Source organism: Mobula hypostoma, chromosome 13, assembly GCF_963921235.1.
Source record: "Mobula hypostoma chromosome 13, sMobHyp1.1, whole genome shotgun sequence".
NCBI lineage: Eukaryota > Metazoa > Chordata > Chondrichthyes > Myliobatiformes > Myliobatidae > Mobula > Mobula hypostoma.
The window spans coordinates 73,953,624-73,976,438 of record NC_086109.1 but is presented as its reverse complement, the minus strand read 5'-3'; the positions used below and the strand labels follow the sequence as shown (position 1 = coordinate 73,976,438).

General features: G+C 38.1%; 1 protein-coding gene across 1 annotated transcript; it reads right to left on the bottom strand.

The window, feature by feature from the left end:
- Positions 1-1,757: 1,757 nt before the first annotated feature.
- LOC134355675 (protein disulfide-isomerase A3-like) lies at positions 1,758-22,781 on the bottom strand. Its single transcript, XM_063065942.1, has 13 exons — positions 22,529-22,781; positions 16,873-16,951; positions 15,964-16,081; positions 14,637-14,744; positions 13,966-14,095; positions 12,160-12,276; positions 11,164-11,289; positions 9,407-9,589; positions 8,140-8,248; positions 7,478-7,606; positions 7,304-7,383; positions 7,161-7,218; positions 1,758-2,147 (listed from the first exon to the last, which is right to left on the bottom strand). Exons 1-13 carry the CDS (start codon positions 22,660-22,662, stop codon positions 2,028-2,030), a joined length of 1,491 nt encoding a protein of 496 aa, XP_062922012.1. The 5' UTR covers positions 22,663-22,781; the 3' UTR covers positions 1,758-2,027.
- Positions 22,782-22,815: the final 34 nt, after the last annotated feature.

Genomic DNA, 22,815 nt, shown 5'->3' with positions numbered 1-22,815 from the left:
TATTTAATCTTCAAATGACTTTTTGAACAATTGCAGAATACTCTTTTGGGGCTCTTTAGAAACAAGTTATTCAACAAGTTTTTAAATCTCATGACAAGGTTGCCACCAATCTGATTCATCCCAAAATGAGATGTAGAGGTGGTGCACTAACACAAAGACAAGAATGCCTTCCTGCTTTCCCAAGTATGGCTAGTTGAAATTAAACTTATGCATAACTATTTACAAAATGACAGTGGTTGTAAGGGTTTAAGATGGTTAGGGCAAGGTTGCAGAAGTAAATAAGCAATTACATTAAGTGTGAGCTACATCTCAACTCCTTTTGCTACCCAATCTGAACATTAAACCAATTTGGTATTTTGAAATTTACCCAGCATTTTACAGTCCAGGTGTTCAATACACCACTTCTCAATTTCCCTCCTGAATTGTCAAGCTTTGTTAGGCCCCCTATAATTTAAGAGCTTTATCTGCTCTGTATGTACACTGACAGCTATGTATGGTAAAACACAAAGGAGCTGCCTTATTAACCACCTAAACTCAAATACAAGCATGGCTCTGCAATAATTCAGGAGATTCAGCTCCTTGTTCCTTGCACCTATCCAATTCCATTCACCCCTGTACATTTAAGTATTTATTTCATTTTAACACAACCACACTTTCAAGCACTATGTCCAGATTCTCCTTAAGACTATCAACTCATCTCCAAACCTACTAGCAATGTATTTCTATTTAGGAGCCTTTCGATTATTTAAAATACATTAAACACTTTACTCATTACACTTAAGCAAGGTCTTCCAGCTTCTCTTATTTCCATCCAACTGGTACCGTTTTCTAAAGTGTTATATTCAGCATGGAAGAATGATTTCTAACCACAGAATTATCCTATGCAATAGTCCATGTTGACCATTTTTGAGGAGGAGCGGCAGGAATTACAAACTGTAGCAGATTTTCTTGTCAAATTATTGATCAATGAAAGACATGGATGATTGATGATCGATGAATGATGTAGTCTAATGTGTTTGAAGAATGGAGCAGTGATATTACACCATTTTATCGCTGCACTCCGGGATTGTTACACCTCAGGTGGGTGATAATCAGACTAAACTTAAAGCCAACTGATTTGCCCCACTTCTGAACATTACCTTCAAGATGAATGTCACTCTTTTTGAAAGGTTAAGTTTTTTTTTACATAATTTTAATGACAGCCATAAAAATCTGTCCACAACAACCATCCAACAATTTTAAGATAGTAATCCACCCTATATCAGAAGGTATGCCAAAATAGGGAGACAATAAAGGTTGAGGGGTTATAATAAAACCACATTCTCCAGTCATGGCTATGCTCAAATACACCCACCCCAAATCTTGCTTTGCACAGACCCAGTAGACAGCAATGATAGATGTTTGTACTAATATGTAGTATACTTTTAGATCATCCACAAAATTACTCAGAGGGAAGCTACAGTTCAGACATTTATTTCCTGCAGCAATCAGTAGATGCAATTATTTAACCATTCAACAAATCAGGCAGGAAGAAATTAGAAAACAGGATGTCACTGATGTTATCACTTAATATCTACCTCTACCGGATGACAGGGTGAGTTGGTTTCTGGTATTGTAACTATCACTCAAATTTATCATTGAGAAGCTTGAAGGGCTGTACCTGCACTTGTTTGAATTGAAATTAAAACCCCATCTGATGTTATGAAACTGAAATGTACATCATGTTATCAAGTTACTCCGCAATATAGTGCATTGGAATCAGTTTGGTTTAAAGGGGTTTATTGTTCAAAATGTACAAAAACATTCACCAGTACAAAATGAGACCAAAACAAAACCTGAATTTCTGCCCCCTTTTGAATCAGTAACTCATTGATAGTGCATCGTAAAATTGATACAGAAATGGAACTGGTATGGCAGACTGCTGACCCTCTTAGAAAGTGACTATACCACCACCAAATCGCTAAACCCAACCCCGGCTCCAATTAATCCTTGCATAACCATGTTAGCAGTGTGCTGTTTCCAGTCATTTACAGAGCTTCCTCGTCCTTCTTCTTCTTCTTGGATTTCTTTTCTTCCACCACTGCATTCAGAGGATGTGTGGATTCTTTCTTCAAGTAGCTTATGAAGTCATTAACTTCACGGCCTCCCTGGATTTAGAAAAACACTTGTCAGTATTTCACAATTTAGGCAATATGATTAACTAGGATTTAACCTGCCATGAGAAATGATGACACATTTTGCATTGCTCAACACTGTGTTCAGAGTTAGATTAAAAGATCTAGATTTCAAATCAACTCTTGACCTTTCTAACTGCAGATTTGTCCTAAAACTAAGATCAACCATACAAAGTTGAGAAGTCTTGAAACAAAAATGTAGTATTGATGCTGTTGTGACATTACACCTTGCCACATATAAATTATCTCAAATGGCTACTACCAGTAACAGATTATCATTAAAAATATCTCCTAATAGAAGCAGCATGCACAGCAGGTGCTTAGGAAGATGAAAGGTCTGGAGGTCGATTAATTACCTAGACCAGAGTTCTGAAAGTAGCAGCATAAGAGATTGGAGGTATTAGTAATTATCGTTCAAGAATCACTAGATTCTGGAATTGTTCTGAAAGACTGGAAAATTGCAAATATCACTCCATTATTTAAAGGGGGGGGGGAGGCATTAGAAAAAATTATCCGCTAGCTAGCCTGACCTCATTGGTTGATAAAAGGATGGGAGTCCATTATTAAGGCCAATGTTTGTGTGTACTTGGAGGCACATGATAAAATAGGCCAAAGTCAGCACAATTTCCTTAAGGGGAACTCTTGCATGACAAATCTGTTGGAAATAACAATCAAAGTAAACAAAGGAGAGTCAGGATGCTGTTTACCATGAATTCCAATGTATAAACCGAGAATTTGGCCCTAAATTTTGGTCCTAAAATTAGTGGGTCGGCTTATACAGAGAGTGCCAACTTTGGAAAAACGGACACACGGAAGACATTGTATTTATTGGCTGTTTTTGAGTCAAATACAAAAGAAAGTACAAACGCTTATGAAATCTACACAAAAGATCTACAAAACACATTCTGTTTCTCAATTTACTTGTACACACTGTTGTCATCAAACGTTCAATCCACTTGACACAAGAATTCTTTGAATGGTTTGTTTAAACACATCTAGTGGCTGGAGCACGGACGTCAAACCACCGGGAATGACTGCAATGTCCATATTTTCAGCTTTCAGTGCTGCTTTTGTCTCACCCGACAAGTGCGTCTTGAACATGTCCCAGACAAGTAGCGACTTTTCCTTCCTGAAACCTTCGGGACGTTGATGCCACACCTCTTTAACCCACTTCAAGCAACCCGCTTCTTCCATCCAGCTGTGTTCTTGAACGTAAACAACACCCCGCGGGAGTTTTTCTTTCTCTGGGAATCTTTTCCTCTTAAAAATCACCATCGATGGTAGTTTGGTCCCATCAGCCATACACGTTAACACGACAGTAAAATATTGCTTCTCGTGTCCAGTTGTTTTGACAAGGACTGTTTTCTCCCCCTTCTGATTGACAGTGTGGTTGCCAGAAAAATCAATGGTGTCTCGCTCATGTTACCTATCAGTGAGAGCGGGCAAGAATGTGCCTTTCGATGCTTGATTACAGACGATTGGAAGGCTGTAATCTTATTCTCAAGGTTGCTCGGCAACTTCTGAGCAATCTATTTTTTGTCTCAACACAAAATCACATCTATTCATAAATCGGGTGCACCAACTTTGTGTAGCTTTGAAATTTTCGACCTCACGGTGTTTCTCAGCCCATTTCAACGCTTGAACTCCAATCATTTCTCTGGTAGCAATGTATCCAGACGATCGCTGGTGATTCACCCACCCTAAAACTTTTTCTTCCAGTTCTGGCCACTGGCATGTTTTCCCGCAGTTTGCACATTTCATCTTTAGCATTTCCCTCAGCTTGTCCTCTGCCTTTCTCCACTCTCTCACTTGTTTCTCGTTTACACTAAACTTCTTAGCAGCTGCAGAATTATTCATTCCTTTAGCAAAATCAACAACCTTCAGCTTGAAGCCAGCATCATATCGCATTCGTTTTAATCTTTTGTACATGGTGGTCACAAACTCAATACTGAGTACACGTACTGATCCTGCCACCCCGTGTTATGTTTTAATGAGATTACAACGGGCGCTAAATGGTTTCATTGGGGGGGGGGGTAAACATTTCAGAGAATTTTTTACCAGTGGGAACCTAATCCAAAACTTCCCTCCCTGATTTATTAAGAATTTGCTTATAACGCTGTATAATGTGTAGGCCTATTTTCTTAGCAGATACTGGCTGACAAAATTTCCAGATTCTTCTTTGGTTAAATCAAAAACCTCTACAAAAGGGGTTGGCTTACACAAAGGTAACATGAAAAAGTCAATTTTTTAACCTTGAAAATGGGGGGGGGGGGGGAGTCAGCTTATACACTGGAAATTACCAGTTACGATACTTAGATTTTCATAAGGTCTTTGAAAAGGTCATGCAGCTGCTTAACAAGAGCTGATGGTATCACAGGAAAGCTACAACATTGACTGACAAGCAGGAAGTTGAGAGTAGGAATAAAAGGGGCCTTGTCTGGTTGGTCTCTGGTGACTAGTGGTTCTGCAGGAGTTGGTGTTAGGACCACTTCTTTTCATGTTACATGCCAAGGATTTGGATGACGGAACTGATGGCTTTGTGGGCAAGTTTATGGATGATGTGAAGATAGGTGGAGAGGCAGGTAGTGTTGAGGAAGTAGGGTGCCCACTAAAGGATTTGTGACAGATTGGGAGAACGGGCAAATAAGTGGCAGATGGAATACATTGTTGGGAAGTGTATGGTCATGTACTTTGGTAGAAGGAATAAAGTAGTAGATTATTTTATAAATGGAGAAAATTCAAAAAAAAAAATCAGAGGTGCAAAGGGAGACCTCATGCAGGGTTCCCTTAAGGATGACTTGCAGGGTTGAACTGGTGGTAAGGAAGCCAAATGCAATGTAGCATTCATTTCGAGACAACTAGAAGCAAGGATGTAATGTTAATGCTAACCAATAAGGTACTGGTTAGACCACACGTGGAGTATTGTAAGTAGTTTTGGGCCCCTTATCCATTGAAAGATATGTTGACATTGGAGAGAGTCCAGGAGAACAAAGTGGTTGAAATATGAGGAGCATTTGATGGCTCTGGACCTATACTCACTGGAGTTTAGAAGAATGGAGGAGGTTGCATTGAAACCTATTGAATATTGAAAGACATCGGTAGAATGGATATGGAGAGGATGTTTCCTATAGTGGGGGAGTCTAAGACCAGAGGGCACAGCCTCAGAATAGAGGGATGTCCATTTAGAACACAGATGAAGTATTTCTTTAGCCAGAGGGTAACGAATCTGTGGAATTCATTGCCCTAGACAGCTGTGGAGACCAAGTCATTAAGTATATTTAATAGAGGTTGATAAGTTCTTGATTAGTCAGGATGTCAAAGGTTACACGAAGGCAGGAGAACAGGGTAGAAAGGGATCATAAATCAGCCATAATGGAATGACGAAGAAAACGATAGGCTGAATGGCCTAATTCTGGTCCTATATTCTAAAGGATTATCAGTAGGAGCCAGAATGTTGCTGTGTATACTTCTTAGAGAAAAAGATCAAGTTGTTCCCTAAAAAATATTCAATAGTAACTGCTAGAAATTGATGCCTTTATTATTTACATAATTAGACGTTGAAAAGCAAACTAGCAAATACTTATTAACATGAATCACTCATATTGGATTGGTGGTAAGGTACTAATAGATTGGGCATGATGATGAAATTCCTGGTCAGCATTATACCAATTTGAGAAATGTGAAAGTGCCAAGGAATGTTGTGTTTATATTACTTCAGGAACCAACCAAGTACTTACAGCAGCTTGTACATCCTTGCTGTAAGAAATGTGATTGTGCATAGTGTAAAAGCAGGTGCAAGATTACATTTCAAATCTGAAAATATATTTTAGGAAGGACAACTTCTGTCCTTGTCCATAATAAGCAGAAGAAAGACAATAAGAATGAAGAGGGAAAAGAATACCAATCTGGTACAAGTGAAACCAGGATCCAGCTGTGTTAAGCAAGCTGGTATGGTTAAGATCATCCAAAACTACTATACTTTACCTTTAAGTTCTCAATATCTGACTCAAGCCACACAAGTCCCTTGCACAAACCTCTGTCCACCTATGTTTTGCTTTCTGTATCATGCCTCAAGTCACTGTAAAATGATATTGCTATATAATACAAACAACAGGAAACAACAGCAGTTAGTCCTGACGAAGGGTCTCGGCCTGAAACGTCGACTGCACCTCTTCCTATAGATGCTGCTTGGCCTGCTGCGTTCACCAGCAACTTTGATGTATGTTGCTATATAATGCATAGGTTGGAACACTAGTTTGCATTGGAAATTTTCCTATGCTCTAGCAATCTAAAAGAAGTTGCCTACTTGGTAGAAAGATAGATTAGTCATAACTTACGAGGCTTTACTAGTGAAATGCAAGTTAGGGTAAACAAAAAAAAAGAGCTGGAGGGGGATTTCTCTTCAAAAGGTTGTCACAGCATATCTGGTAGCAGCTTTGCACTCCAAGTTACTGGCCAGCTGAGGCAGAAATAAGGAAAATGAAACACCGAAACTATAACCCCATTATATTTATAAGAGTTGACTGGACACTCTTCTGAGGGAAAAGCAAATGGAGAAATTTCATTCCATTATCTGCATAATGTGTCAAATCACTCAAAAAACCCGAGTGGTCGCAAAAATTAGAAAAGCAGGATGAGCAAGTTATTTCTGATCCCATCGCAAAGACAACCATTTTGTGTGATTGTGCATAGCGTGCAACTTTGTAGCTTGCCACTTACTTTCATCAGATGTTTGATGAGATCACATTTGATTTTTCAAGAAGATGCTCGTTTTTGAAATTGAACAGGAAAATTGCAATGGATATAGAGGGTTGGACACAGGCAAATAAGTTTTTTTGTTAAATGGATATAGCTGTCTGCCAAAAGAATAATGATAAAAGCCAAGAGTAACGAGCTAAACTTTCATTCCTCTGGCACTACAATCTTCAGCACTAAAACTAACAATGTAGTCACCATTTTATTACTTTAAAATATGACAAAACATACCTCATATTTCTTTGGATTCTTCTTTTTACCCATTGGCGCAAAATAAATTGTGGGGAACCTAAATATTAAAACAAACATTCAGAAGCAGCTCCAAATGGAGATTTGATTTAATAATGAAAATTTGCCATTTTCACTGATCATACCCTTGAACTTGATACGGTGAAGGCACGTCATTGGCTGTAGCATCCATCTTGGCAATGACAATATTGGAATCACTGCTCACCTGATTGAGAGAACATAACAAGCCATTTAAAAAAAATACAAGTGCAAAAAAATCCACTTTCACAATCAGAGAAGACAATAGAATAGATTCTAACCTTCTCTGCAAGCTCTTTATACTTGGGCTCAAGGCTCTTGCAATGGCCACACCAGGGAGCATAAAATTCAATCAAGACATCCTTTGTTCCATCATTTACAATATCATCAAAGCTCTCAGCTACTACAACCTGTTAAAAGAGAAACATTTAAAAGCAGATAAGCAACTGCGGGAGTAAACAGTCAGCAAGATTAAGCTGAGCTAATATATCAAATCTAAAATAAAAAGCTAGTACCAAGAAAGGACAAGCACAAATTACTCAGATCTTAAAAATCCTCTATTCATTCATGTCCATAGAACAGAAAAGCTTGCTATCATCAGCCAATTTGGATTTGTGATTCCAAACCATCATAACGTAGCCTATTGCCATCCACCTACTACCAATTAGAGAAATCACGGATAGTCAATAGAAGCAGGTTTCGCCAGCCACTTAACTCCAAGCTGGTCATACTGGGAGAAGCAAATCCACTAGTTCCTGTTAAATCTCTAAAAACACCCACTGTTTGGGCAGTTTCAGAAGATATGAAAATTAGCAATATTATTAATGCAATTTTCAGTCCTGAATAGTACTGATAAACATTTAAAACCTAGCATAAATTCACCATGCTACCAAGAAAATTAATTTTCACATAAAAAATGAATTCTAGTTTTCTGGAGACCAACCTTAACCGGTTCATCATTCGTCTCCGGGATCGGCTCAGATTTCAAGTAACGTTTCAGTTTACCAGCAAAGTAGTCCTCAAGAAAACGCTCCAATGCCTTTCCGTCACGCCTAGAAGCAAAAGGAGGTCTCTGAACAATAACTTACAAAATGTTATTTTTAACTATGGTGTATTAATTGAACAACTCTTACAGTGAACTACTGCACAACTACAGTAAAAATCTATTATATTTAGGTCCATGAAACTTGACAAGTAGCTAATCAGCAATCAAAAGACAATGAGTAATTCTACAAAGAACCTTTAATGTACCAGACTTTTTAAAATTGTCTATAGTATATTAACATTCTGCACCCAAGCAGTAACTCTCATTATAGAAGATTGAATTAAATGCAGGGAAACCCAACAATTATTCTCAGACTGGAATCCAAGTATGGGTGGTTAGAGGACATGCAGAGTCGTTAAGTATGCATAGTAATATTGTGTGTAAGGCTCATGAGAACATGGACGCAAGTTACATCTGGAGGGCAGTGTCTTGCTTTGTAGCTAAGGGTAACACCCAGTCTGGGCAACAGCCAGAAATAGGAGTATGCATCTTACTGTAGATGCAACCTTTAACTTTACATATTTATGATAGTTTACTACCTCTATTGCTAATACCCTAAAGGAGTCTGAAATTAGCTGGTCCAACCCCTTCAAATCCCTGACTACGCCCCATTAGCACAACCATCCATCTCAATCGTCACCATCCATGAGGTACCCTCCCCCCAACCTAACATACCATATTTCCACAGTTCCATGATGGTGCCAGTGATGTAAATCAACTCCCTGTTCAGGAGTGCTTTCCTTCAGTCGACAAAATTCAGGGTACCAGCTATGATTTTGCATCCTTGTGTTGAAGAAAGCAGCCTAGATTCCTACTTCTTCTGTTCCCCTCTAAGCTGCGTGGCTGGAATTTTCTTTTATATGTTTTATTAAAGTGCCATGCAGTTTTCAGGTCATGTAAAAATTTCCTGCTCAGATGTAAAAAATAATTAAGAGGGAACATTGCCTACACGGTCTCGTGTTACATTTACACAACCATCTCAAGCCATTTAATTTGAAGTATTCATCACTTAGTACAAAGACAAGCTTTTTAAAACCTAGTTTAACAAAGAAAACTAGATTCTAAAATGCCAAAATTTTGCATTTCTCCTATAACCGAGACTCGTGACTCTTGGTCACAGAAGACAAAAAGCAGCTAGCTTCCATATCTGATTTATGATACTTACGAGAACTCCTCTTGCATCACATATTTTTCATCTTTTGCTGTTTTAATAGCAACTACAGGAATGTCACCACTGACAGTATCCAAGCCAAATTCTGAGAGCTCATGGCCAAAGGTTTTATGACTGGCAATGGCAAAGTGCAGTTTTTCACCAGCTTCCAGGAATTTCTGAGCAACCTTCATCACTCTGTACAATTAGAATAAATAAAAACAAAAGTTTAGAAGTCTAAACACTCTATGCACCATGTTAGAATATTACTGTACAATGAAAGCTAACTTCAAACATGAATTATATAGTTCAATATCACTTCTTCCAAGAAGACTTGGGGAAGGGGCAAGAAGAATGCTTTCATTCAGAGGGTGGCTGGAATCCAGAATGTACTATCTGCTTGGGCAGATGAGTCAGGTACTCTCACAGCATTTAATACGATAAGCACATAAATCACCAAGAAAAAGTACCTGATGAGCCACATGGCCATGGGCCAACCGGCCTTTCTTTGCTTAAACACAGCTCATTCCATCAAATATGGGCAAGTTCATTTGAGATAAATATTACACGCACCGCGAATACTTGTGCTTGGAGCAACAAGGGGCAAATTACGTAATAGTACTTCTCCCACCCTCAACATATCCATTACTCTAGCTATACTGCACAGATTTGAGTCGCGCCGTCCCAGGTAACCCCGATTAATGCTAACCTAATCACAGGACAATTTACAATGACCAATTAACCCACCCAGTACACCTTTGGACTGTGGGAGGAAACCGGATCACCCGGAGTAAAAACATACATTCTACAGAGAGGACACCAGAATTGAACTCCGAACTCCAACCCTGCCAAGCCGTAATAGCTTTGTGCTAATTGCTCTGCTACCGTTACACACTCTACCATCTTCAAAATTATTTTAGAGCTTCAAATTGAAACAAGATATTTTGAGAAGCAAATCCCAACCTTCCCCTCTCCTTATTCCTCATCTCCAACACCTAATGCAAGACAAAATTACACTGGTAGACAATACAAATTTAAAAACAGGGGTTCTTACCAAGCATCAAATACTGAGAAGAGCTTGGTCCACTTAAGTCAGCACTGATTAGAAACTGAACAATGCCAGAGCCTGAAAATACTGTTTAGCCTAAAAGTCAATATCCACATCTTTCTATCCTAGTTTGTAGGACACATGTAAATTGTTTCTGATGTATCCATAATGAAAACTCTTGACGGTTAAATGCAGCATAACATATAGAGCCAAGAGTGTTTTCAATACTGATTGTCTAAGAATGCTCATTGATCACTTAGACTTAAGCCAATTCCTCAAAACCAAGTCCATACCAACATCCAAAGTAAACATGCATATTTTATTTATGCACAGTCCTATATTGTTGCCATCATTCAGACTTGAAGTAATTGATAAATCTATCAATTAATTGGAAGGCCAGCTGTATTTCATTATCACCTAATCTAGATTCAATCTAGAGATGTTCCCAACCTGGGGTCCATGGACTCCTTGCTCAATGGTATTTGGTCCATGACATATATATATATATCAAAAAAAAAGTTGGGAATGCCTGATCTGGAGGATGAATTCTATAAACTGATTCAATCTTATATATTTCCCCTATGAAGTTGGTTAAAACTTGATTGGATGGCACAATAAAATTAAATCAGAAGTCAGATATTGTAAACATTATACATGTTGGAATGCAAATAAAAACAGAAGGGATTTGAACGCTTGAACCATCCATTTGCCATGGAGCAAGTACCTATTTCTCCAGTAGTTGGAACCTTTTGGATTCTTTTCATAATCTACATCATAGTATGCTACCAGCAGGTCCTTTCCCTTTAATTGGTCTTTGTTGTCCTCAGTCATGAAGGGACAGATACCAAAACTGCAAATGAACATAAATGTATTAATTTTTTTTATATACCTAGTCAAAAATTATTACACAATGCTAAACAGAAATCACAACAGATCTTAAATACAAGTTTAAAACTAATTAAGAATACTTCGTAACACGATTACATGCAACATAATTGCATGCAATCAATTATGCACACAAAGATGATGAAATATTGGAGCAGAGCTGGTAGTGTTCTAGATCAAATCCACTAGATTTATTCCCAGACCATTTCCTTTCCAGTTTAATGATTAGTAGCAAACCCCGAATTTCCATTTTTTCCTTCATTTATCTCCACAAGAAGCAACATATCAGATTTATTACTGATTACTAATTATCTAATCAAGGAAACAAGAATTGTTTAAGAGGCTTAGACAGTGATGAGAATGGCAGGTCTATTTAAAAATAGAGAGGATAAGCCAGACAAGGTTGAAGTTGAATTTTAAAGAAATGCACATTTAGAAGGTATACACAAAATGAAACCGGGAAATAGCAAAAACATAAGAAAATTTACACTAATGATAAGGAATGTCCAGGATTTTGACTTGAGACGTAATAAAGAGTCACTTCAAAAACTTAAAACCAAAATATAAAATTTAGCAAACGGCTAAATAAATCATTTCTTCAGGTTAGTGGTCTAGTTAGTAGGTGAAATAGAAAGCAGTTTTATGAAATACCAACACAAAGGGGATAATCAACCACAAGCAATTTACTGCACTTTTTTCTCCTTTCAGTTTCAGTTTTGAAGCTCATTAATTTGACTATGAACATAGCAACATTATTTATCCTTTTCTCTGCAATTCGAGAAAACATGCAACATACAAACATCAGCATAAAATTGAAAATAGGATTTGAACTTACACATTGTCTTGAACAAATCTTTTTATTTTTGCGTTTGAGAATTTTGCTTCTGTATATTGAACAGTGCTGCTCTCAAACTTGTTTGCTAATCTTGGAGGGCGGAACAAGATAACGCCTCTATTTAAAAATAAACAAAGCAGATATTTAATACTCATAATTAGCAAGAGAACCAGTACCACATAAACTAAACACAATTTTCTACTGAATTTAGTTTTGTTATCGCAAAAGGTTTAATTAGTAGTAAATTTAATGGAAATCCTTCTGAAATAGTTTCTACTCTTCTTATCATGAAATGTAGCTGTCGAGATGCAGGATTTTACTGCGACAGTTAAAACTTTCAAAACTTAGTCATTCCCATTTTAAAATATTTTGATCTTCAAAGCAGATTTACAATCATCAACAAATAACCAACTGGGAAACAACTTGGGTTTCAAGTACTAATTGCAAAGTAGAGGAAAAAGCCCTGGTTGACTGTGAAAAAATTATGACTACTAATTTAAAAATCTAAGAATTTAAAATTGCTAATCCACCTAAGCATTACAAAATGAGCAGAACAATTTACCTTCCCCAACAACCAAAGATACAAAGCTGGCGATTTAAAAAAAATTATCTAAGGCTCTGCAGAATTATTTGACAAGGTTCAAAAGTCAAATAATGTCCTCCATGTTGCTTTTCAGTCAACAACAGCATGTTTATTCATACTGCGCAATTGTTTGTTTCAGATTCCCCATCGTGGCATGAAAGGGTAGGCTGTATTGCTGCCCCACTGTGCACTTTTCTAATAAAAACAAATCACAGGGGATTGAGATGTTCATGCCAGAACAACATGACCGGTTTCTCTTCAAAAGAACTTTGCCCACAGATTCCGTTTAATGTCTAACTGAAATTCAGTACATACTATAATTATACATGGAATGCTGGTGTAATTTTTAATATTTAAGTGTCTGTATTTTTAACCCACAACTTCCGAACTCAGACAGCAGTGCTATTAACTAAGCAATAGCTGACATTCCATACATTCATTATAGAGCAAAATCCTGCAGCAACAGCAGGGACCTCCTTCCCATACAATAAGACCATGGCTGAACAAATTTCAGGTCTACACTCACTTTATGTCCCTATACAAAAAAAAAATCATGTGATTGTAACACATCCACTGACTTCGTATCCACAGTACCAAGACACTAAATTCCAAAACTTCATAACCCACAGTACAATTTAAGCTCCTCTCAGTTCTAAATAAAAGAGTTCCAGGATTAGCTCCTGGTTCAAGATTCACCAGACAAGGACTTTCCATCTATCTGCAACATCTATCATAATCCAAATAAAAATAGCACTTTTCAATTACAACTTTGAACTGAATTTCTAAAGTGAAATTCTAGCACAGATTGACAAGCTTTCAGTAAGATAAATTTGATCACTGCCAACATAGATCTGAGTAATCACTGAAACTCATGTTCACCAAGATAAAATGGTCTTCCACTTAAAGATTAAAAAGTTGCTCTGAGAAACAAATGGAAGTGAAGAAGAGTATTCACAATGCAATTTTAAAATTATTTTAAACATTGTTAATGCTTTAAAATTCAGCAAAACAACAGCAAATATTCAGACACTAATATATTAGAAAGGAACTTTCCATATGGAGAAAGAATCCACTTATATGGTGTTTAATGATACTAAAACAGCAAAAAAAGGAAAACCCACTAAAATACACATGCAAGGAGCTAAGCATGTAGACAAAGGACTCTACTGTATTACTGCTTGTTAGTCAGAATTAGATTTTCCCAGATACATGTCAGTACATACTCATCCTTAATGTCATATTTCTTAATTAGTTCTTCTGTGTTGGTGTGTGCAAATCGGTAGCTCTCCCTCAATGCACTTGCAGCTTTAAGAAAATCTGCCTGCGATGTACTAGAAGGGTCAGCAAAGAAACCTGCAAAATAAGCATGCATATATTAATACTAAAATCAAACTAATTAACCATTGGGAAATCAGCATCAGAAACAGATTTCACAATATACATTTATGGCTTTCTCTTTACTGTACACCGTATTCCTCTACCAACGTACCAAGTTTAAAGTTCAGAGTCAGAAAAAATATTCCCGTTTCCAACAAGCTGTAGATGAAAACAGAAGGCCGGAACATTTGGATGCCAGTGATAGCACAGAAAATATGCACACCTTAAGATTAACTACACAGATGAAGTTCTTCTAGCTCGATTAAATAACAATTTGTATCTTCCATAAAAATATTCTAGTCAGGAATTCCAAAGGGACAAATGTCAATTTGAATGACAATTCCCTTGTCCCTCTGCATCTAAATATCAAACCATCTGGACATGCCCACTTTATTCCAGTGAACTCACTAACTCCACGCCACCATTAAATACCACCATTGTAAAGAATATGCTGCTTTCTACAGCATCTAAAAACTAACTTTTTTTTTTAAACTGAATTTTACAAGCAGCTACGTACCAATAACTGAGGCATCGGCATCATTAATAAAACTCTCCAATTCTTCCAGTGTTTTAAGTTCAACAGAGCTGGGTCCTGCTTGTTTCTTCAAATGGCTGACAATACCATCTGTACAAATGTATCAGAAAGGTAAGTTACTACAGAGAAGTCAGCCTTGGAATACAAACTCAGAACAGTTGATCTTTCACCAGATGGCATTTTATACAAGGCCACAACAAGTCAGAGACAAAGGAATGAAAAGTACTTGAAATGCCTTGTTGCAACTAGAGGAAAAGGCTACAAGTTTTAACTGGTGACATGAGGAGATCAGGCACTGAAGAAAGACGGTTAGCAAGAATAGGAGTGATGAGTGCAGGACTGGATATGTGTTTGGTTCAGGCACAGATCCAAATGCCAGCTAGATGGTACAAAAAATGCCTCGATATGGCAAACAAATTTCACCTCACATGCCAGTGATAATAAACTCAACTCTGAGAATTCTGATTCTGAACAATATTATGGAGCTAGAGAAGTGTAATCTTTTCATGGAGGTTTGAGATCACGCCTGAGTATGGATTGGAATCGGAAGTAGTAGTTTGTTTTTAAATACAAAGATTGGACTGTAGCTGTTCCAAAATTTGTAGGAAAAACAGATGAAGGAAAATTTCAAGCAACACACATCAAAGTTGTTGGTGAACGCAGCAGGCCAGGCAGCATCTCTAGGAAGAGGTACAGTCGACGTTTCGGGCCGAGACCCTTAGTCATGACCAAGGGTCTCGGCCCGAAACGTCGACTGTACCTCTTCCTAGAGATGCTGCCTGGCCTGCTGCGTTCACCAGCAACTTTGATGTGTGTTGCTTGAACTTCCAGCATCTGCAGAATTCCTCGTGTTTACGAAGGAAAATTTCAATTGGATGCATCCAAATATACATGGAAATAAAGGCACTTTCCCTGATGGAAAAAAATGCAGCATATATGAAAAGACACAAGAATAATTTCCTGAGGAATGGCAATAACCATATTTAAACAGAATGAGAAGCACGTATTGTAAATGGTTGAACCTCAGTAACAAAGCAAAGATTGTTCCATTCACCTAGCTATCAAACGTAAAGCATGGTGAACTACTTCAGAGTTGAGGGAGTAAATAGTAATGGATTTAAGGGAACAGAAAGAGGGATACACAGGCAAAATAACATAGATGGGAGAAGGATGCAAGAACAGGTAGCTGCCTTAGAAATGGAAAGAAACGCCATTAGCAACTTGATAGGCAAATCAAGGTTTAAACCAGAGTATATAGTGACCCAAATTCCCTATCAAGCACTAGCTCCCAAGCATTATAGAGTCATACCTGCTGTTCTAGGACCATCATAAGACCCAGATTCTTCACCATCACGGAATATCTTCAAAGTTGGATACCCACTAACTCCATACTTGGTACATGTGTTTGAATTTGCAGTGCAGTCAACCTTGGTGGAATCAAAATATAGCACATCAGAATCCACTTATCTGAAATGCTTGAAAATACAAATTCAATATTACACATAAGTAAAATTCCAAAGATATTTTCCTACATGGAAAGGATATCTATAGTTTGTTTACGACACAAGATTAAAAGTATGAACACTTAAAATATAATAACTACTCCTTACATTAAGACACTTCCTTTAAGTGTCTTTTGATAGTCTTGTCCTTAAATTTCTAAACTAACCACCCTATCAGAATAAAAGTTCTTCCAAATAACATTATTCACAAAGAACAATATTCTGTCAGATCTTTTAAAAAAGCTTATGATTTCCTCATCTCATATCCAAAATGTGACTTCCATTTTCACCAAACCATAATGGTCCTGCAGATTTAGAGAAATAAATTAACAAAGCAGTTCTAGTGATGTTCTTGGTCCAGTATGCCAGAATTTAACTCTGATGTGCGCTTTTGTTCATTAACTTTAGGAGAAAACCAATAGAATAGAATTTAAGCATACAGCATATTGATATATCCTAATTTAGTTTTTAAAATGTCTGGTCCTATCCTATATAAACTGTAAAATCAAGCTAATATTACAAAGTACGTGCATATTTCAGCCATCATTGTTAGCAAATATTGTTTCATAATTAGTGTCTCTTTTGAATAACTTTACCATAACTTGGTATAAATCTTTAAGCAGCATGGCACAGTTGTTTAAAAACTAACATTATTTCAACACATAATATATCACAATTAGCAATTATTCAGTTCACGCAGAGCCTCAATAACTCACTTTAACTAGAGGAACTTTTCCTTTCAACCTAGTGGCAGCAGTTTCATATTCTGGGGCCAATCGTTTGCAATGGCCACACCTGCAAAGAGTGAAGGACTTATTAGAACTAGCAGATACCTGACACAATTACTCATTTGCACTATTAGGTTGAATCAAGATTTTCAAATATTGTAAGGAAACAGACACAAAAATAACATGACAAATTTGGGTTTTGTGATGAAAGATTATTGTCCTGAAACATTGCTGTAGATGTGATGAGCATTTCAAATTTCCTTATGACATTCAATCTGATGACAACCACATTACCACACTAATTACAGTCCCCAACTGATCTACCATGCTAAGAAATCTTTGGGATACACGAGTGAATTACAGCAATAAGAAGAGACAATCGCATAGTTACAGAGAGAATGCAGAAATTATACAGGCAGAGTAGAAGTCAGGACCAGAACAGAGATACTGAAGAAACCAAATAACATTACAAAACACTGGTTAAACTGTTAGGTGGAGTATATGGTTGCCACACCAAAGGGGGATGTGGTGGCATTGGACAGAAAACTGAAGATTCAACAGGATGTTGCCAGGACTGGAGAGATTGGATAAGATGAACTTGATTGTCCTAGGAAGGAGGCAGCCAAGGAGTGAACTGATAGCGGTACATAAAATTATAAAAGGTATAGGTATGATAGAGTCTGAATATTTTCCCAAGATAATAAGATATTTATTTTTTTAAAAATCAGTCTAAAAGACATTTAGGTAGGCACTTAAATAAAGTTCAAAGTAAATTTATTATTGAAGTACATGTAGGTCACCATATATAACCATAATATTCACTTTCTTGTGCGCATACACAATAAATCCAATAACCATAATAGAATCAATTGAAGATTGCATCAGCAGGGAAGACAACTAATGTGTAAAAGACCCAAAAAAAGCTAATCAAAAAAATATCGAGAACACGAGATGAAGAGTCCTTGAGAGTGAGTTGATAGGTTGCGAGAACAGTTCAATGATGGGGTAAATGAATTTATCACCCTGGTTCAGAAGCCTGATGGTCGAGGGGTAGTAAATAAATATGACTTTGGTAAATGGGATTAAAGGGAAAAGGTCAGCCTGGATGTAATAGGCCAAAGGCCTCATTTCTGTGCTGTCTCATGAAGATATGAGGCAGCAGTTCAGATAACTACACAACTGTTCTACCCTCTGGAAGGTCACTAAAACCATCAAATTTATGCCAGCACTCAGAGCAATCCCATCATCTATTTCCTTGCTGTTGATTCTCTCAGATGCTCCTCAACCCGGCCTCCTACCCCCATTCTCCGACCACCACTCCTGCTGGGATTGTCTATTTGAGAAATTAAGATGCTTTGCACCTCTTAAAACCAGGGAGTTAATGAATCAAACTGATGGCGATTTCACAATTTATAAAAAATTGCTTCCCCAAGATAACTGAAGTTTAAACAGCCACAAACGAATCAAAATGGGATCTTGAAGAAGCTGTTCATAAAAAGATAATTATAATATGTAATTCTATTTTGCAACCTATTTGGAAAATTGAAAAGATTAAAAGGAATTAAAGCTCAAAAGAAAATTAAAATAAATGGGGAGAATATTAAACAAGAGAAGAAAATCAGCAGCTTAAGTTGATCTGCTTGTCTTGCACTCACTTTCCAAGGTATACATGTGCAGATACTCTGTTGTCATGCAGAACCTCAACACTAAATTATACAATCACTTTCCGGCAAGCTCTCACTGGGGGCACTGCATAAAATAAGGGCCAACTTCATCACAGGCCAACACAATACAGCGATCTGGAGCACTTTAGTTATTGCTGATACCTAAACAAGTGTTACTAGTAGCAAGAAGGCTGTTAAAGGACATTTTAAAATTATAATTTCTACAGTTACCCCTTCCAACTACATAACGCAACCAGAAAAAAGAAACAATTTCTTATTGCCTTCACGTATTTGAAATATCTAAGCAGTGCAAACCTCTCCAACAAGTGGATGGACGTGATGCACATCAGGCAGCTGCTAAGTCCTGTACGATGTTGCGTTTCTTAAGCATTGTTAAAGTTGCACTCATCCAGGCAAGTGGAGAGTATTCAGATGCTAACTGCATTTCATTGGCTTTGTATCTGTACTCGGCACAATGACAATAAAGTTGAATCTAATCATACTTCTGACTTGAGTCTTGCTCTTGTTGGGTATCATCACAGCCTGGCACTCAGGTGGCAAGAGCTATTGTGGCACACGTCAGCCCAGATCTGGATATTGTCCACTCTTGCTGCATTTGGTTGTGGACTGGTTTCAAGACCTTATTATCTGCACAAATTAGGCCATCTGTCCAAATCTCCAACTCTCTTATGGGTCAATATCTTACTTTATTTTCCCCTGACATCAACGAACAATCAGCATTAATGTTGCAAAGTGTTTGCAAGTACTACAGTCTGGTGCCAACTTTTACTGAAGAGTCTGTGAATGGTTTGGTCCTATTGAAATTTGTGAGTCACACACACACATTAGCCACGTCCTCTTATGACTCATTATTTAATGGAACAGTGCATAGATTAACATAATGGTGCCTGAGAGGGGTCAGAATACATTTTTACCCCTTCACCCTACACAATACTTGCACCACTGCAACATGCTTCATACTAGATAAAGGGCTGGACAAGAGACACAGAACAAAAAAATTGCTGTGACACTACAATGGAGATCATATATCAAAACTCCCAAACAGGCAAAATATTTTAAATTATCCCATTTCTGGCATAACCAATAGACCAAAATCATAAACAGATCGACCAGAGTATGAAATCATAGCCCTTGATTTATCACTCAAGTCATCATTCCATTATTTACAGAAATGAGTTATCACCTCATCTACTTTTCCGTGTCACATTCATAAACCATCCAATTTCCAACTGAAGATTGATTCATATTCTGAGCAAAAGTAACATTGCATCAATTCAAAATTATTAAAATTTCAATTACTTGAATCCTGAATTAATTAAAAAAGGGATTAATTCAATAAAACTTTTACAAAATTGTTTCCTGAACACAAATCGTAGTCCAAACTTCAGCAATGTTCTTTGACCAGAATGCCATCTTGCAGAGAACCATTTTTCTGTTACATGAAAGTCATGTAGAAGAGTTATATGAACAATTATAGTGCAGGAAATAACAATTGAATTGGACTTGTTTTAATTTTAAAAGCTAAGATAAAGAAATGATACAATGGCTTTCTTAGGATGGACCTACTGCAGTTTGCCACAATAGGTACAATCCCACTGGCTCTCGGACCACCTATAAATTTGCCAATGACACAACAGTTGTTGGCAGAAGGCAGACAAAGCGTGAGATTAGCTGGTTGAGTGGTGTAACAAAGGAATTGACTGTTGTCTTCATGAAATAGAAGGCAAGAGAAAATACACTTGAGGGATCCATAGTAGAGAGAGTGAACAGTTTCAATTTCCTGGGTCCAACACAAGAAGGCTATATTTAATTAAGATTGTGATGACAACCAAATCTTCTTAGACTAGCAAATTTCTACAGATGTACTCTGAAGTGCATTCTAATGTTTCATGACCAACTGGTATGGAGGGAGCTACTGCACAGGATAAGAAAAAAGCTGCAGAGGGTTGAAAACTCAGCCAGCTCCACATACATTAGCCTTCTCCAGCGTCGAAGTCACGCTCAAAATTTGCTGCCTCAAAAAGGCGGCATCCATCACAAAGGGTATGTCCTCTTCTCAGTGTTACCACCAGAGGAGGTGGCTTGCTGTATTTGTTTTATATATGTTTCTATTGTATATATTTGCTTTGCAGCAGAGTGCAATACTGCAAAAACTATAAATTACAATACTATATATAACTATTCAAATTTTATGACATGTGCCAGTGATATTAAACCTGATTCTGGTTAGTGACAAACCATTTGCAAACACAATTTAATCAAATCAGAATATGTATACTGTACCTAGAATCTAAGATGGTACTGGTTGGGAGTTTCATTTCAAAACATATCTGTCACCAAGTAAACAGTGACGTAAATTACTCTCAGTGAGGCTGTGGAAGCAGAAAGATCTGATTTTTACATTATAAAGATTTTTAGGAAGTCCTATTTTGAGGAATACTGAAAATTATCATGCACGGGACCAGTTCTCCATTTTCCATTAGAGTTTACTATTTCATGACCACGTTTGCTGCAGATGAATAGGAGCTGATTGAGACTAACCTAATACAAAAATCTAGGTGGTCGTATGTGTTAAGAGAATGACGAATTTTTTTAAAATGTGGAAAATGGCTAAGTAAGTACAATGCAGCTAAAATATAACTGCAAAAAAAAACACCAATATGGCATGCTACTAAAAAAAAATCCAACAGTAGATTTCAAGGCTGTGTGCTCAGAAGAATCTAAAGTCTTCATCCAAGAATCACCAAAATATGAATATAGGGAAAGCAACTGGTACACTGCCTTTCATGGAAAAGGTAACTTTATATAAGAAATGTTCCAGTAAACAGTTTCTGTAAAAATGTGTACAAATTGTTGCACCCTACCAGAAGAAATTGCTACCAGATTCTGCCTCTGGGTCATTAAAGAGTAACTTAACACAAATGGAATCAAGTTGAACCTGTTCATTCTATCTCTACAAAGAACCCGTGAACAGAAAAGAACCATAAATTTTCACTGTTGTAATCCACAAGGCAAATAATGCCCCTTATAGTGGTTTTTCAAGAGGAAAGACTACAGTCTACTGAATTGAAGTCAATGTGCTGTTTTCGTTCAGGTCATGCCACTTACAAGTAGATCACTTGTACACGTTTTGCATTGCTGAATTCACCATTTGTCCTGGTTGCCTACCCATGAACCAGACAGTAATACCACATTTGTATCTGTTACCAGCTCATAATATAATCCATATTTTTATCACACAAGGAATGGGGATAAATGATTAACGAGTTCCATTTGATAAATTTCTTCGGTGCCTCATGGTTTCTACCGTGCTGCCAGAAATGTAGCTAGGTCAGTGTCCCGGAGGTTGCACAGATGCCCGGAACAGAACCCCGCCACCATTTAGCCTCTGCATCTGCACCCGCGACTGGCAGAGGAACGACGAGCCAATGAGAGCTGGCCACCGATTCCTCGAGAACCAATCAGCACTCGCCACGAGAGGTGCGTTCATCATTTCCGCTGTCAATGCGGCGGCAACACGACAGTGCGCCGCAGCCGGGCACGCTGGGTATTGTAGTTTAAACTGCGACCGACAACCGATAACCCACAAGCAGGAGAACTACAAGTCCCGAAATCCTCTGCCCGCACACCGCAGAGAACTAACACACCCACCCGTTGCATGGATGGGATCTATTAACCGGGCTCTAACCTAACGCACCTTTTTTTCCCCCATGCGGTAACTAGATCCCTGTGGTAAACTGAGCGGCACTCCAACACAAAACGCGTCACAGCGCAGTCAGCGGCAACACAACAGAGACCCCCATTCTGAGGGGGAGGGGGGAAGGGGTAGAGGAAATGGGGGCAACGTCCAGGAGTCGGACACCTTTCAGTGACGGACTCGTCAGGTCGGGCTTCACCAGAGGGAAACAGCGGTCAGCAGCACAGGAGTGTCCGGGGGCCACCGCACCCTGGAGACTCACCAGGGAGCGAAGAATTCGACCAGCGCCAAGTCGTAGTCGTCGATCTGATCCTCGAAGTCGTCGTCCGTCAGCTCGATCACGTCGCTAGCCAGCGACGCGCCGACAGTACAGGCAAGGAGCAGAAAGCGGATCATGGCTGCGGCTTCGTGTGAGCTCACTCCTCAGTACCACTACTCTACACGGCCGCCAGCCTCTACTTCCCCGAGCGATGGCAAAGTGAAAGAGCAATAGAGACGGAAGCACCCGGAGTCAGAGTGTGGCGCCTTGCAATTGGATGGTTTACGCCC